This window comes from Cyanistes caeruleus, chromosome 27 (genome assembly GCF_971803275.1).
Source record: "Cyanistes caeruleus chromosome 27, bCyaCae1.hap1.1, whole genome shotgun sequence".
In the NCBI taxonomy this organism is placed as follows: domain Eukaryota; kingdom Metazoa; phylum Chordata; class Aves; order Passeriformes; family Paridae; genus Cyanistes; species Cyanistes caeruleus.
Genome location: NC_141727.1, coordinates 2047360 through 2064242, shown reverse-complemented (window position 1 = coordinate 2064242; position 16883 = coordinate 2047360). Strand labels below are relative to the sequence as shown.

Sequence of the window (16883 nt, the reverse complement as noted above, 5' to 3'; positions counted from 1 at the left end):
CTGACAAAAAACAGACGAGGAATGGACCTTATCAGGCATAGAGACTGAAGCTGGTTTGGGTGGCAGTCTGAAATGGAGCCATGGAGAAATCCAAATTTCCTGTGAAACGAGGTAGTTAGAGCAAGGAGGTAAAGGGACAGGAGGGTTCGTGTGAACATGTGAATTCTGGGCTGAATTCAGAACAAGAACTTCTGCTGCACAGGGGCATGTGTGGATGTGTGGAATAATGGAGACATGCAGGAGGTCAAAGCTGTGACTCGATATATGAAACAATCAGAGGCAGAGGAGAGAGAGGTCTCTGACTGGAAGGAGAAGCGCGGGATAATGCTTGCAAAGCACGGTGAGGATTTGTGGGTGGGTGGATGAAGGGTAGACGGAGAGAGGAATTGTTACAATGAAGGGAAGAGGGCTGCAATCGGGGCAAGAATAACTTGCTCAGGCCGGTGATGGAGAAGGGTGCATTGAAAAGCAGGCACAGGTGCAAGCAGGCTCATGCCAAGAGCCATGGGAGCTCGAAGGCTTTGGAAAGGGGGGCTTGAGAGATGACAGAGAGACAAAGAAGGAGGGAAGAGACGTTGAAAGGGATAGAGGAGCCGGGATCCCAGTGCAGCATCCCAGAGCCAGCCCCGGCCCTCATTCTCCGCCGCCAGCCCCGCGCACCGAGCAGCAGCGCGGCCAGCGCCGCGCCCCGACCCCGCCGCATGCCGCCGCTCCGCCGGCCGAGCGTCGCTGGCCCCTGAGCCCCGGCTCTGTGCTCCGGCCGTGCCGCCTCCTGTCGGCCGCCGCCAGCTCCGCCCCGGCCGGGCTCAGCCCCCGCCTCTCCGAGCCCCGGCCCCGGGAGCGCCGCAGCAATTGGGGCACGGCCGGGCCCAAGAGGCGGCTGTGTCCCATGGCACAGCCCAGCGCCAGCGCACGGGAAGCAGATCCGCTCCGCCGCTGGCAGCACACGGGCGGCAGCATTGCCGAGCCTCTGTCCGTGCGCACAAGGCACAGCTCCTCCTTTTGCCCTGTGCAGCGCTGCTGCGAGCGGCTGTGTCCCGCCTGGGGCCGAGGCCACGGGGGCTGCGAGCCGTGCTGGGGCCCCGGCCGTGCTGTTTGTGCTGAGTTCAGCCGAGCGGCCGAGCTGCACTGAAAGCGTCCTTGTTGGGCCCGAGATCGGCATGAGCCGAGCGGGAGCTTTGGAGGGCCAGCAAAGGGAGGGCTCAGCACGCAGGGGCTGCATTTCAGCGCCTCTGCCCTGCACACATGTGTAGCGGGCAGCTGCCGGCCCCGCTCAGCTGCACTCGGGCTCCTTCTGAGCCTGCGACGCTGCTGCTCTGTGCTGAGCAGGGCCAGAGCCGAGCTCCCTCAGGGTCCCTGGCCCAGTCAGGAAATTCCCTCCCGATGAGGGACACACACCCGGACAGACACAGCTCGCTGCTCACCACACTGGAGCCACACCCAAATAAATCTGTGCTTCACGCGTGTCCCTGCAAACGGGGCTGCTGCAGGAGCGCCCAAGACAGGAACACACACCCAGCCCTGGGCTCTGCTGAGGCCGTGTGGGACCAAGAGAAGCAGGGCTGGAGTGTGCAAGGACAAGGTCCCAGGCAAGCACAGGGGATATTTTTCTTTACTTTGATACTGCACAATGCAGAGATGAGTCAAAATAATCAGAAACGGTTTCTCGAAAAAGCCCTAGGATGGACGTGGTGCAAAATCATCAGAGCATTGTACAGCCGTGGGGATGCAACATCAGGTGAGCCCTGGGCTGAGCGCAGCGTCCCTTGCCCAGCCTCAGCCCTGCGCAGACACCTCCCCTCCCTCCCTCCCCTCCCTCCCTCCCCTGGGTTGTTGCACAGCCGGGGACGCTCCCTGCACCGGGGTGTCTGTCACAGCACAGAGGTACAAGGCAGTGTCAGAGAGCTGCACTTCCTCCACCTTCAGGACACTGTATTTCCCCGTGGTGTTCAGGTGCGTGGTGATCCGGCCGCTGTGCTTGGGGCCAGAGCCTGCTTGATAGGAGAGCAGCTGTGGGGCTTGGCCTTGCCGCAGCTCGTACCAGGACAAGGCATAAATAATACTGCTCTGGTATTTGCAGGTGGTCTGGAAGGGGTGTCCCTGCTTCACCATGACTTGTCCATCATATTGGGTGACCGTGATCTGCCCCGTGGTGCCTGCAAGAAAGTGAAGGTCAGCAGCTGCACGTGGAAATGATACAGAAAGAAAAGATGAAGCGGGAGCAAAACTCTGGTGGACAAAGCTGTCTTCCCTGCAGGGAAGTCCTGAGCTATGCAGACAGACAGGCAAGAGTGATTTTGGGCAGGATTTCAGAGCTGTCAACACAAGAGGATCGTGACAAGAGCTGGGCTGTGTCCCTGCTCCCTACTTCTCGTAGGACCGGGGAACAGTGACTTTTGTGTGCTCAAGAAGTCTGAGTAGCCACTGAGGTACAGAAAAAGGATTCATTCTGCTTTGTCATCCCTGTCACCTCCAAGGGCTCCTCAGTCCCTGAATAGACACAATGGTGAGCTTGGAAAGAAGCCCTGGTTGTGTGTCCAGCCCAAAGAGCGCTGGGAGCCGTGGCAGAGTTGTGTGAGCCTGGAGGCAGAACTGGACACCCTGTTAATGTCAGTGAAATGAGAGTTGAAAAGTGCCTGGGGCAGATTTGACAGGACCTGGGAATTCACATTAGAAAGAGGGGACAGTGGGATTGCAGAAGCAGCTGAGATGTCCTGAGGTGACTGCAGGAGGGTCAGAAGAGAAAGGAAGAGGGAGATGGATAGGAGGAGAGAGAAAAGACGGAAAAGAAATCTCCGGCTTCTCCTCCATATCTTCCCTTTTCCTTTTCTAATTGAAGATCTTCTTGAGGAAACACTTGCAGAACCACAAAGAGGAGCCGATATTTCTCAGTCCTTTCCCTCTGTTCAGTCCTGTTTCCCCCCATGGTGCTGATAAGACTGTTGAGGGTTTCCTGCGGGGAAGAAGAAGAAGAAGCCTTGGGGAAGTGCCGGGACTTACCCAGGAGCTGTCCCAGGAAGAGGGTGAGGATGAGAGAGGCGAGGTGCATGGCGAGAGCAAGCTGCGTGTTTGCTGAGTGAGGAAGAGTGAGAGAGCACGGCGCAGCCCCGAGATAGCCGAGCTGCTGGAAACGCCTCTCTGGGGGAGCAGAGGAAGCAGCAGCGGCGGGAGCAGGCAGAGCCGTGAGCTGTCCTTGCAGTGCCTGCAATGCTCCTTCTGGGTTTCTCGCTGCTCCAGCAGCAGCCGCCGTGGCTCCCTGAGCCATTGGCACTGGGAGCATTCCGTGCCTCTGGGGCCTGACTCACGGCAAGGGGCTGTTCCTGCTCAGCTCGCAGGGGAATCCTCACCTCCCCAGCTGGAATGGCGAGCTCTGCTGCACAGCCAGGGCCGGGCACTGGGGAGGGCAGGGCTTTCTTCCCCACTCAGCTTTCTCCCCTGTCTGGGGTCCTTGCTATTTCCTCTGGGAACAGGAGACTCCTCTGTCTCTGTCTCTGTCTCTGTCTCCGTCTCCGTCTCCGTCTCCGTTTCCGTCTCCGTCTCCGTCTCCGTCTCCGTCTCAGTCTCCGTCTCCGTCTCCGTCTCTTCTACCCTGTCCTTATGCATCTGCCGGGGATGAATGCCTTTCTTCCAGGTCCCTTACTCCAAGCCCCTTTTCCATGTCGAATGGAATGATTCCTTCCTGGTCTTTTTGGTTTTCTCGACAACGGGTTTATCACAAAAAGCTTCTAGAATGATAAGAATAATGATGCAGATTGTTATTGCCAATAGAATTGGTAATATCAATGGTAACGATATTGGTTGTAACAGGAACATTCTCATGCAGCTGTTGCACCTCCCCATGGTTTAGAAGGAGGTTTCTAAAGTAGTGGAGAGTCCTGAGCGTGTCACAGATTTTCCATGTGAATGTTTTCCATCCTTCGGGCTCATTCAAAGCTTTTTCCTTGACCTTCAGAGCAGAGAGAAGACGATCAGACACGTACAGGGAGATGAGGATTCCTGCCAGCATTTGTGCTGAGAAGAGAAACCTGCCGCCATCCTTGCTGATGCCAGAGACACATCAGTGCCAGTGTCTCCATTGCTGAGGATTCCATCTCCTCTCTCATCATTTCTAAGCCCTTGAAAGTGACAAAGCTCAGCCTGAGGCAATTCACAGGCACAGCTTCCTAAAGGGCCATCAATTCTGAGATCCCTCCTTCTGTCCCTTATCCCCTACTGTCATACTGATGGCATTGTGTTCTTTGTTTATCACTTTCCCTTGTCCCTGTTCTCCCCTTGGATAAGAAAATGGATGTGATGTGAGCCTTAGAGAACCAGGCACTTGTAGCTTTCACGTGCCCTGACTGTGGCCTCTGCTGAACTGGCTCAGTGCAATGAGTTCCTGAAGATGCTAAAAGGCTCCTGTCCCCAAAAGAGAAATGGGGTCTCTAGAGCAACTTTGTGGAGGAAAACCTCATGTGGAACTCACTTTTCCAAGTGTCTCCCTCCAGCTGTTGCAGCATTGCTAAATGCTGGCATCTCCTTTTCAGGAGAGCTGAGAGGTTACTAAGGTGAAGGGAAAGGGAGCAATCAGGTTCAGCTGGAAGGTGGCTGTGATGGAGCCCACAGATGTTCAGACGTGCTCTGCCACTCCAACCGATTTATTATTTTCCGTCCCAGATGTTGTACTGTTTAAGGGAGATGCTGAATGCACATCCAGGGGTGTTTGTGGACAGGTGAGGATAAGAAGAAAGTGTAGAGCAGTGAATTGCAGCCTCGGGTGGAATTGAAAGGACATCTGCCTTAGGCATCCGTGTGAGAATGTGCTGCTTGTTGTGCACCTTGCAGGATGGAAGAGAGAGGTTTCTGGCGGGACCGAGATGATGGAGATTCCTTTGTCACCTCCGAAAGCCCGGCTGCAAATCCCTCTCATGCCATGGCCAGCCGAGGAGACAGCACTCGATGAAGGAGGCTCTGTGTGCCTTAGAGTGCAGCTGCTTTGTGAGGTGCCAGCAGCGATGCTGTCAAGGAGCAGCTCCTTGCTTTGCCGAGCAGGCTGAGAGCAGCAGCAGCAGCAGCAGGAGGAGGTGTGGGCGGAGGGCGAGAGGCGATGGCAGAGGGGCAGCCCGCAGCAGTTTGGCGGCCGGGAGAGGCTTCAGAGGGCGAGAGGGGAGTCCGGGCCTCGTGTGGCGAGTGTGAAAGCGCAGGGGGCAGGCGGCAGGCGCGTGTCCGGGCGAGTGTGTAAGCGCAGGGGACAGGCGGCAGGCGTGTGTCCGGGCGAGTGTGTAAGCGCAGGGGGCAGGCGGCAGGCGTGTGTCCGGGCGAGTGTGTAAGCGCAGGGGGCAGGCGGCAGGCGTGTGTCCAGGCGAGTGTGTAAGCGCAGGGGCAGGCGGCAGGCGTGTGTCCGGGCGAGTGTGTAAGCGCAGGGGGCAGGCGGCAGGCGTGTGTCCGGGCGAGTGTGTAAGCGCAGGGGGCAGGCGGCAGGCGTGTGTCCGGGCGAGTGTGTAAGCGCAGGGGGTAGGCGGCAGGCGTGTGTCCGGGCGAGTGTGTAAGCGCAGGGGGCAGGCGGCAGGCGTGTGTCCGGGCCCGAGCGGGGCTGTGCGGGGTCGCTGCGGGCGGGCTCGGGGCACACGAAGGAGCTGCGGAGCCGCGCGGGGCCCGGCGGGCTCGGGGCAGCGCCCCCTGCTGGCCGCGGCCGGCGCTGCGCCCCCGGCCCCGCCCGGCCCCGCCCGCGGCGGTTCGTGCCCGGCCGCAGCCCCGGCCCCTCTGCCCGTGCGCCCAGCGCGCAGTAATACACGGCCGCGTCCCCGCGCCGGGGCCAACCGAGCCACAGCGCGCTCGAGCGCCGATCTGCCGACACCCACAGACGACCCGCAATGGCCGGCAGCTCTCTGAACTCTTTGTAAGCGCTCGCGAGGAGTTCGGGTCCTCGGCCCGGGAGCTGACGGTACCAATAGACGGAATCGCTGGTCGATATTTCCGGATGTGAGCAGGTGATGTTGACGCTGTTGTCCTCGGTGGTCTCCAGCGACGGCTCCTGCTGAACCTGGGCTCTGCTCACAGCCACTGCCAAGAAAAGAAGAAGAAAGTCCAAATATGGGCTATGATGGCTCAGCTTCGTTGTCTATTTTCCCACAGAGACAGTCAGGGGCAGGGGCAGTGAGATGGAGCCAGACTGACAAAAAACAGACGAGGAATGGACCTTATCAGGCATAGAGAGTGAAGCTGGTTTGGGTGGCAGTCTGAAATGGAGCCATGGAGAAATCCAATTTTCCTGTGAAACGAGGTAGTTAGAGCAAGGAGGTAAAGGGACAGGAGGGTTCGTGTGAACATGTGAATTCTGGGCTGAATTCAGAACAAGAACTTCTGCTGCACAGGGGCATGTGTGGATGTGTGGAATAATGGAGACATGCAGGAGGTCAAAGCTGTGACTCGATATATGAAACAATCAGAGGCAGAGGAGAGAGAGGTCTCTGACTGGAAGGAGAAGCGCGGGATAATGCTTGCAAAGCACGGTGAGGATTTGTGGGTGGGTGGATGAAGGGTAGACGGAGAGAGGAATTGTTACAATGAAGGGAAGAGGGCTGCAATCGGGGCAAGAATAACTTGCTCAGGCCGGTGATGGAGAAGGGTGCATTGAAAAGCAGGCACAGGTGCAAGCAGGCTCATGCCAAGAGCCATGGGAGCTCGAAGGCTTTGGAAAGGGGGGCTTGAGAGATGACAGAGAGACAAAGAAGGAGGGAAGAGACGTTGAAAGGGATAGAGGAGCCGGGATCCCAGTGCAGCATCCCAGAGCCAGCCCCGGCCCTCATTCTCCGCCGCCAGCCCCGCGCACCGAGCAGCAGCGCGGCCAGCGCCGCGCCCCGACCCCGCCGCATGCCGCCGCTCCGCCGGCCGAGCGTCGCTGGCCCCTGAGCCCCGGCTCTGTGCTCCGGCCGTGCCGCCTCCTGTCGGCCGCCGCCAGCTCCGCCCCGGCCGGGCTCAGCCCCCGCCTCTCCGAGCCCCGGCCCCAGGAGCGCCGCAGCAATTGGGGCACGGCCGGGCCCAAGAGGCGGCTGTGTCCCATGGCACAGCCCAGCGCCAGCGCACGGGAAGCAGATCCGCTCCGCCGCTGGCAGCACACGGGCGGCAGCATTGCCGAGCCTCTGTCCGTGCGCACAAGGCACAGCTCCTCCTTTTGCCCTGTGCAGCGCTGCTGCGAGCGGCTGTGTCCCGCCTGGGGCCGAGGCCACGGGGGCTGCGAGCCGTGCTGGGGCCCCGGCCGTGCTGTTTGTGCTGAGTTCAGCCGAGCGGCCGAGCTGCACTGAAAGCGTCCTTGTTGGGCCCGAGATCGGCATGAGCCGAGCGGGAGCTTTGGAGGGCCAGCAAAGGGAGGGCTCAGCACGCAGGGGCTGCATTTCAGCGCCTCTGCCCTGCACACATGTGTAGCGGGCAGCTGCCGGCCCCGCTCAGCTGCACTCGGGCTCCTTCTGAGCCTGCGACGCTGCTGCTCTGTGCTGAACAGGGCCAGAGCCGAGCTCACTCAGGGTCCCTGGTCCAGTCAGGAAATTCCCTCCCGATGAGGAACACACACCCGGACAGACACAGCTCGCTGCTCACCACACTGGAGCCACACCCAAATAAATCTGTGCTTCACGCGTGTCCCTGCAAACGGGGCTGCTGCAGGAGCGCCCAAGACAGGAACACACACCCAGCCCTGGGCTCTGCTGAGGCCGTGTGGGGCCAAGAGCAGCAGGGCTGGAGTGTGCAAGGACAAGGTCCCAGGCATCAGGGGGGATATTTTTCTTTACTTTGATACTGCACAATGCAGAGATGAGTCAAAATAATCAGAAACGGTTTCTCGAAAAAGCCCTAGGATGGACGTGGTGCAAAATCATCAGAGCATTGTACAGCCGTGGGGATGCAACATCAGGTGAGCCCTGGGCTGAGCGCAGCGTCCCTTGCCCAGCCTCAGCCCTGCGCAGACACCTCCCCTCCCTCCCTCCCCTCCCTCCCTCCCCTGGGTTGTTGCGCAGCCGGGGACGCTCCCTGCACCGGGGTGTCTGTCACAGCACAGAGGTACAAGGCAGTGTCAGAGAGCTGCACTTCCTCCACCTTCAGGACACTGTATTTCCCCGTGGTGTTCAGGTGCGTGGTGATCCGGCCGCTGTGCTTTGGGCCAGAGCCTGCTTGATAGGAGAGCAGCTGTGGGGCTTGGCCTTGCCGCAGCTCGTACCAGGACAAGGCATAAATAATACTGCTCTGGTATTTGCAGGTGGTCTGGAAGGGGTGTCCCTGCTTCACCATGACTTGTCCATCATCCTGGGTGACCGTGATCTGCCCCGTGGTGCCTGCAAGAAAGTGAAGGTCAGCAGCTCCACGTGGAAATGATACAGAAAGAAAAGATGAAGCGGGAGCAAAACTCTGGTGGACAAAGCTGTCTTCCCTGCAGGGAAGTCCTGAGCTATGCAGACAGACAGGCAAGAGTGATTTTGGGCAGGATTTCAGAGCTGTCAACACAAGAGGATCGTGACAAGAGCTGGGCTGTGTCCCTACTCCCTACTTCTCGTAGATCCGGGGAACAGTGACTTTTGTGTGCTCAAGAAGTCTGAGTAGCCACTGAGGTACAGAAAAAGAATTCATTCTGCTTTGTCATCCCTGTCACCTCCAAGGGGTCCTCAGTCCCTGAATAGACACAATGGTGAGCTTGGAAAGAAGGAGCCCTGGTTGTGTGTCCAGCCCAAAGAGCGCTGGGAGCCGTGGCAGAGTTGTGTGAGCCTGGAGGCAGAACTGGACACCCTGTTAATGTCAGTGAAATGAGAGTTGAAAAGTGCTTGGGGTAGATTTGACAAGACCAGGGAATTCACATTAGAAAGAGGGGACAGTGGGATTGCAGAAGCAGCTGAGATGTTCTGAGGTGACTGCAGGAGGGTCAGAAGAGAAAGGAAGAGGGAGATGGATAGGAGGAGAGAGAAAAGACGGAAAAGAAATCTCCGGCTTCTCCTCCATATCTTCCCTTTTCCTTTTCTAATTGAAGATCTTCTTGAGGAAACACTTGCAGAACCACAAAGAGGAGCCGATATTTCTCAGTCCTTTCCCTCTATTCAGTCCTGTTTCCCCACATGGTGCTGATAAGGCTGTTGAGGGTTTCCTGCGGGGAAGAAGAAGAAGAAGAAGAAGCCTTGGGGAAGTGCCAGGACTTACCCAGGAGCTGTCCCAGGAAGAGGGTGAGGATGAGAGAGGCGAGGTGCATGGCGAGAGCAAGCTGCGTGTTTGCTGAGTGAGGAAGAGTGAGAGAGCACGGCGCAGCCCCGAGATAGCCGAGCTGCTGGAAACGCCTCTCTGGGGGAGCAGAGGAAGCAGCAGCGGCGGGAGCAGGCAGAGCCGTGAGCTGTCCTTGCAGTGCCTGCAATGCTCCTTCTGGGTTTCTCGCGGGTCCAGCAGCAGCCGCCGTGGCTCCCTGAGCCATTGGCACTGGGAGCATTCCGTGCCTCTGGGGCCTGACTCACGGCAAGGGGCTGTTCCTGCTCAGCTCGCAGGGGAATCCTCACCTCCCCAGCTGGAATGGCCAGCTCTGCTGCACAGCCAGGGCCGGGCACTGGGGAGAGCAGGGCCTTCTTCCCCACTCAGCTTTCTCCCCTGTCTGGAGTCATTGCTACTTCCTCTGTCTCTGTCTCTTCTCCCCTGTCCTTGTGCATCTGCCAGGGATGAATGCCTCTCTCCCAGGTCCCTTTCTCCAAGCCCCTTTTCCATGTCGAATGCAATGATCCCTTCCTGGACTTTTTGGTTTTCTCAAAAACGGGTTTATCACAAAAAGCTTCTAGAATGATATGAATAATGATGCAGATTGTTATTGCCAATAGAATTGGTAATATCAATGGTAACGATATTGGTTGTAACAGGAACATTCTCATGCAGCTGTTGCACCTCCCCATGGTTTAGAAGGAGGTTTCTAGAGAAGAGGGAGGTCCTGAGGGTGTCACAGATTTTCCATGTGAATGTTTTCCCTCCTTCGGGCTCATTCAAAGCTTTTTCCTTCTTGAGCAGAGAGAAGACGATCAGACACGTACAGGGAGATGGGAATTCCTGCCAGCATTTGTGCTGAGAAGAGAAACCTGCCGCCATCCTTGCTGATGCCAGAGACACATCAGTGCCAGTGTCTCCATTGCTGAGGATTCCATCTCCTCTCTCATCATCTCTAAGCCCTTGTCAGTGACAAAGCTCAGCCTGAGGCAATTCACAGGCACAGCTACTGTTTCCTAAAGGGCCATCAATTAGAGGCTGTTGAGCTCTGAGCTCCCTCCTTCTGTCCCTTATCACCTACTGACACATAGGTGTCAATCTGTACTTTCTTTATCTCTTTCCTTTTTCTTCCCTTGAAAGGAAAATGGATGTGATGTGAGCCTTAGAGAACCAGGCACTTTTACCTATCACTTGCCCTGACCGTGGGCTGCTGCAGGAGCACACAGCCCTGGGCTCTTCTGAGGCCGTGTGGGGCCAAGAGAAGCAGGGCTGGAGTGTGCAAGGAGAAGGTCCCAGGCAAGCACAGGGGATACTCCTCTTTACTTCGATTCTGCACAATGTAGTGATGAGTCAAAATAATGAGAAACACTTTTTCGATAATTCGCTAGGATGGATGTGGTGCAAAAGCATCAGAGCATTGTACAGCCGTGGGGATGCAACATCAGGTGAGCCCTGGGCTGAGCGCAGCGTCCCTTGCCCAGCCTCAGCCCTGCACAGACACCTCCCCTCCCTCCCTCCCCTCCGTCCCTCCCCTGGGTTGTTGCACAGCCGGGGACGCTCCCTGCACCGGGGTGTCTGTCACAGCACAGAGGTACAAGGCAGTGTCAGAGAGCTGCACTTCCTCCACCTTCAGGACACTGTATTTCCCCGTGGTGTTCAGGTGCGTGGTGACCCGGCCGCTGTGCTTGGGGCCAGAGCCTGCTTGATAGGAGAGCAGCTGTGGGGCTTGGCCTTGCCGCAGCTCGTACCAGAGCAAGGTATCATAACCGCCACCGGTCCGGTATTTGCAGGTGGTCTGGAAGGGGTGTCCCTGTTTCACCATGACTTGTCCATCGTCCTGGGTGACCGTGATCTGCCCCGTGGTGCCTGCAAGAAAGTGAAGGTCAGCAGCTCCACGTGGAAATGATACAGAAAGAAAAGATGAAGCGGGAGCAAAACATTGGAGAACAAAGGTATCTTCCCTGCAGGGAAGTCCTGAGCTATGCAGAGAGACAGGCGAGAGTGATTTTGGGCAGGATTTCAGAGCTGTCAACACAAGAGGATCCTGACAAAGCTGAGCTGTGTCCCTACTCCCTACTTCTCCTGCTTCTAGAACCAGGAAACAGTGACTTCTGTGTGCTCAAGTAATCTGAGTAGGCACTGAGGTACAGAAAAAGGATTCATCCTGCTTTGTCATCCCTGTCACCTCCAAGGGCTCCTCAGTCCCTGAGTAGACACAATGGTGAGATAATAAAGAAGGAGCCCTGGTTGTGTGTCCAGCCCAAAGAGCACTGGAAGCCGTGGCAGAGCTGTGTGAGCCTGGAGGCAGAACGGGACACCCTGTTAATGTCAGTGAAATGAGAGTTGAAAAGTGCTTGGGGCAGGTTTGACCGGGTCTGTGAATTCACATTAAAACAGGAGCAATATGCAAGTGCCGAAGCAGCTGAGATGTCCTGAGGTGGCTGCAGGAGGGCCAGAAGAAAATGGCAGAGGGAGATGGATAGAAGGGGAGAGAAAAGAGAGAAAAGGCATCTGAGGTTTCTCTTCCCTCTCTGTTTTCCTTTTAAAACTGGGGAGCTTCTTGAGGAAACACTTGCAAAACCACAAAGAGGAGCCGATATTTCTCAGTCCTTTCCCTCTATTCAGTCCTGTTTCCCCACATGGTGCTGATAAGGCTGTTGAGGGTTTCCTGGTGGGAATAATAAAAATAAGAAGGATGCCTTGGGGAAATGCCAGGACTTACCCAGGAGCTGGCCCAGGAAGATGGTGAGGATGAGAGAGGCGAGGTGCATGGCGAGAGCAAGCTGCGTTTTTGCTGAGTGAGGAAGAGTGAGAGAGCACGGCGCAGCCCCGAGATACGAAGTGAGGATGGGAGGAGGCGACAGGAGAGTGTCCGGGCGAGTGTGTAAGCGCAGGGGGCAGGCGGCAGGCGTGTGTCCGGGCCCGAGCGGGGCTGTGCGGGGTCGCTGCGGGCGGGCTCGGGGCACACGAAGGAGCTGCGGAGCCGCGCGGGGCCCGGCGGGCTCGGGGCAGCGCCCCCTGCTGGCCGCGGCCGGCGCTGCGCCCCCGGCCCCGCCCGGCCCCGCCCGCGGCGGTTCGTGCCCGGCCGCAGCCCCGGCCCCTCTGCCCGTGCGCCCAGCGCGCAGTAATACACGGCCGCGTCCCCGCGCCGGGGCCAACCGAGCCACAGCGCGCTCGAGCGCCGATCTGCCGACACCCACAGACGACCCGCAATGGCCGGCACATCCTTGGACTCTTTCAAAGTGAGTGCGACGAGTTCGGGTCCTCGGCCCGGGAGGTGACGGTACCAGGAGATCCAATCGCTGGTCTGGATTTTGGGATGTGAGCAGGTGATGTTGATGCCGCTGTGCTCGGTGGTCTCCAGCGACGGCTCCTGCTGAACCTGGGCTCTGGCCACAGCCACTGTTTGGGAGAAAAGAAGAATCCGTTTTGTTTAGCAGAAAATATCAAGCAGGGGAATATGAGGGAGGAAGAGAGATCAGAGGTAATTGGGAGACGTTCTGGTAAAGGATGGGGAGATTATTTCACTGAGAGTGTTTGGGGACAAGAATTTATGCGGGACGTGTTGATTAAAAATCAGAGGGAATTATAAAAAATACACTACCTGAGGGAAATGGGTGGGTGGGTGGATGGATGGATGGATGGATGGATGGATGGATACCGACATAGAGTAAAATAGACCAAGTGGGAAGCAATGCCTTTACGAAGGGGATAAGGTCGGGTGGCAGAGGAGGGAACCAAGGGTAAAAATAAGGGAAAAGGAACAAGAATGTGAGGAATGAATCTTAGGCTTGAGCGGGTTTTAGGTTTCCCCCTGACCCAGGCACCCCTCGGCCGCCAGCCCCGCGCACCGAGCAGCAGCGCGGCCAGCGCCGCGCCCCGACCCCGCCGCATGCCGCCGCTCCGCCGGCCGAGCGTCGCTGGCCCCTGAGCCCCGGCTCTGTGCTCCGGCCGTGCCGCCTCCTGTCGGCCGCCGCCAGCTCCGCCCCGGCCGGGCTCAGCCCCCGCCTCTCCGAGCCCCGGCCCCAGGAGCGCCGCAGCAATTGGGGCACGGCCGGGCCCAAGAGGCGGCTGTGTCCCATGGCACAGCCCAGCGCCAGCGCACGGGAAGCAGATCCGCTCCGCCGCTGGCAGCACACGGGCGGCAGCATTGCCGAGCCTCTGTCCGTGCGCACAAGGCACAGCTCCTCCTTTTGCCCTGTGCAGCGCTGCTGCGAGCGGCTGTGTCCCGCCTGGGGCCGAGGCCACGGGGGCTGCGAGCCGTGCTGGGGCCCCGGCCGTGCTGTTTGTGCTGAGTTCAGCCGAGCGGCCGAGCTGCACTGAAAGCGTCCTTGTTGGGCCCGAGATCGGCATGAGCCGAGCGGGAGCTTTGGAGGGGCAGCAAAGGGAGGGCTCAGCACGCAGGGGCTGCATTTCAGCGCCTCTGCCCTGCACACATGTGTAGCGGGCAGCTGCCGGCCCCGCTCAGCTGCACTCGGGCTCCTTCTGAGCCTGCGACGCTGCTGCTCTGTGCTGAGCAGGGCCAGAGCCGAGCTCAGGGTCCCTGGCCCAGTCAGGAAATTCCCTCCCGATGAGGGACACACACCCGGACAGACACAGCTCGCTGCTCACCACACTGGAGCCACACCCAAATAAATCTGTGCTTCACGCGTGTCCCTGCAAACGGGGCTGCTGCAGGAGCGCCCAAGGCAGGAACACACACCCAGCCCTGGGCTCTGCTGAGGCCGTGTGGGGCCAAGAGAAGCAGGGCTGGAGTGTGCAAGGACTGGACGTCCCCAGGGAAGCAGGGGGGATATTTTTCTTTACTTTGAGGCTGCACAATGCAGTGATGAGTCAAAATAATCAAAGGTACTTTCTCAAATTATTTTTAGGTTGGACGTGGTGCAAAAGCATCATAGCATTGTACAGCCGTGGGGATGCAACATCAGGTGAGCCCTGGGTTGAGCGCAGCGTCCCTTGCCCAGCCTCAGCCCTGCACAGACACCTCCCCTCCCTCCGTCCCTCCCCTGGGTTGTTGCACAGCCGGGGACGCTCCCTGCACCGGGGTGTCTGTCACAGCACAGAGGTACAAGGCAGTGTCAGAGAGCTGCACTTCCTCCACCTTCAGGACACTGTATTTCCCCGTGGTGTTCAGGTGCGTGGTGATCCGGCCGCTGTGCTTGGGGCCAGAGCCTGCTTGATAGGAGAGCAGCTGTGGGGCTTGGCCTTGCCGCAGCTCGTACCAGAACAATCCATTCAAAACGCTGGTCTGGTATTTGCAGGTGGTCTGGAAGGGGTGTCCCTGCTTCACCATGACTTGTCCATCGTCCTGGGTGACCGTGATCTGCCCCGTGGTGCCTGCAAGAAAGTGAAGGTCAGCAGCTCCACGTGGAAATGATACAGAAAGAAAAGATGAAGCGAGAGCAAAACTCTGGTGGACAAAGCTGTCTTCCCTGCAGGGAAGTCCTGAGCTATGCAGAGAGACAGGCAAGAGTGATTTTGGGCAGGATTTCAGAGCTGTCAACACAAGAGGATCCTGACAAGAGCTGGGCTGTGTCCCTACTTCTCCTTCTCGTAGGACCGGGGAACAGTGACTTTTGTGTGCTCAAGAAGTCTGAGTAGCCACTGAGGTACAGAAAAAGGTTTCATCCTGCTTTGTCATCCATGTCACTTCTGAGGGCTCCTCAGTCCCTGAATAGACACAATGGTGAGCTTGGAAAGAAGCCCTGGTTGTGTGTCCAGCCCAAAGAGCACTGGGAGCCGTGGCAGAGCTGTGTGAGCCTGGAGGCAGAACGGGACACCCTGTTAATGTCAGTGAAATGAGAGTTGAAAAGTGCCTGGGGTAGATTTGACAAGACCAGGGAATTCACATTAGAAAGAGGGGACAGTGGGATTGCAGAAGCAGCTGAGCCGTTCTGAGGTGACTGCAGGAGGGTCAGAAGAGAAAGGAAGAGGGAGATGGATAGGAGGAGAGAGAAAAGACGGAAAAGAAATCTCCGGCTTCTCCTCCATATCTTCCCTTTTCCTTTTCAAATTGAAGATCTTCTTGAGGAAACACTTGCAAAACCACAAAGAGGAGCCGATATTTCTCAGTCCTTTCCCTCTGTTCAGTCCTGTTTCCCCACATGGTGCTGATAAGGCTGTTGAGGGTTTCCTGGGGGGAAGAAGAAGAAGAAGAAGAAGCTTTGGGGAAATGCCGGGACTTACCCAGGAGCTGTCCCAGGAAGAGGGTGAGGATGAGAGAGGCGAGGTGCATGGCGAGAGCAAGCTGCGTGTTTGCTGAGTGAGGAAGAGTGAGGGAGCACGGCGCAGCCCCGAGATAGCCGAGCTGCTGGAAACGCCTCTCTGGGGGAGCAGAGGAAGCAGCAGCGGCGGGAGCAGGCAGAGCCGTGAGCTGTCCTTGCAGTGCCTGCAATGCTCCTTCTGGGTTTCTCGCGGGTCCAGCAGCAGCCGCCGTGGCTCCCTGAGCCATTGGCACTGGGAGCATTCCGTGCCTCTGGGGCCTGACTCACGGCAAGGGGCTGTTCCTGCTCAGCCCGCAGGGGAATCCTCACCTCCCCAGCTGGAATGGCGAGCTCTGCTGCACAGCCAGGGCCGGGCACTGGGGAGGGCAGGGCCTTCTTCCCCACTCAGCTTTCTCCCCTGTCTGGGGTCCTTGCTATTTCCTCTGGGAACAGGAGACTCCTCCGTCTCTGTCTCTGTCTCTGTCTCTGTCTCTGTCTCTGTCTCTGTCTCTGTCTCTGTCTCTGTCTCTGTCTCTGTCTCTGTCTCTGTCTCTGTCTCTGTCTCTGTCTCTGTCTCTGTCTCTGTCTCTTCTACCCTGTCCTTGTGCATCTGCCGGGGATGAATGCCTCTCTCTCAGGTCCCTTTCTCCAAGCCCCTTTTCCATGTCGAATGGAATGATTCCTTCCTGGTCTTTTTGGTTTTTTCGAATTCTGGTTTATCGCAAAAAGCTTCTTGAATGATATGAATAATGATGCAGATTGTTATTGCCAATAGAATTGGTAATATCAATGGTAACGATATTGGTTGTAACAGGAACATTCTCATGCAGCTGTTGCACCTCCCCATGGTTTAGAAGGAGGTTTCTAAAGTAGTGGAGAGTCCTGAGCGTGTCACAGATTTTCCATGTGAATGTTTTCCATCCTACGGGCTCCTTCAAAGCTTTTTCCTTCTTGCACTTCAGAGCAGAGAGAACACGATAAGGCACATAGAGGCAGATGGGGATTCCTGCCAGCATTAGTGCTGAGAAGAGAAACCTGCCACCATTCCTGCTGATGCCAGAGATACATCAGTGCCAGTGTCTCCATTGCTGAGGATTCCATCTCCTCTCTCATCATCTCTAAGCCCTTGTCAGTGACAAAGCTCAGCCTGAGGCAATTCACAGGCACAGCTACTGTTTCCTAAAGGGCCATCAATTAGAGGCTGTTGAGCTCTGAGCTCCCTCCTTCTGTCCCTTATCACCTACTGACACATAGGTGTCAATCTGTACTTTCTTTATCTCTTTCCTTTTTCTTCCCTTGAAAGGAAAATGGATGTGATGTGAGCCTTAGAGAACCAGGCACTTTTACCTTTCACTTGCCCTGACCGTGGGCTGCTGCAGGAGCGCCCAAGGCAGGAACACACACCCAGCCCTGGGCTCTGCTGAGGCCGTGTGGGGCCAAGAAAACCAGGGCTGGAGTGTGCAAGGACAAGGTCCCAGGCAA

The 16883-nt window shown here is 57.5% G+C and overlaps 3 long non-coding RNA genes and 1 gene segment (V, D, J or C); 3 read left to right on the top strand and 1 right to left on the bottom strand.

The window, feature by feature from the left end:
- The first annotated feature begins 2080 nt into the window (after positions 1 to 2080).
- LOC147649159 (uncharacterized) lies at positions 2081 to 4310 on the top strand. Its single transcript, XR_015279575.1, has 2 exons — positions 2081 to 3023; positions 3953 to 4310. It is a non-coding gene; the product is annotated as an uncharacterized LOC147649159 (long non-coding RNA).
- Positions 4311 to 7750: 3440 nt separating this feature from the next.
- On the top strand, positions 7751 to 9815 carry LOC147649158 (uncharacterized). Its single transcript, XR_015279574.1, has 2 exons — positions 7751 to 7888; positions 8231 to 9815. It is a non-coding gene; the product is annotated as an uncharacterized LOC147649158 (long non-coding RNA).
- An 839-nt stretch (positions 9816 to 10654) lies between these two features.
- On the bottom strand, positions 10655 to 12055 carry LOC111945268 (T cell receptor alpha variable 1-1-like). The segment is given in 2 exon segments: positions 10655 to 11064; positions 11921 to 12055. Coding segments are annotated over 2 exon segments (432 nt in total).
- Positions 12056 to 12261: 206 nt separating this feature from the next.
- Positions 12262 to 16734, top strand: LOC147649157 (uncharacterized). The gene is made up of 2 exons (XR_015279573.1): positions 12262 to 12682; positions 14460 to 16734. It is a non-coding gene; the product is annotated as an uncharacterized LOC147649157 (long non-coding RNA).
- Positions 16735 to 16883: the final 149 nt, after the last annotated feature.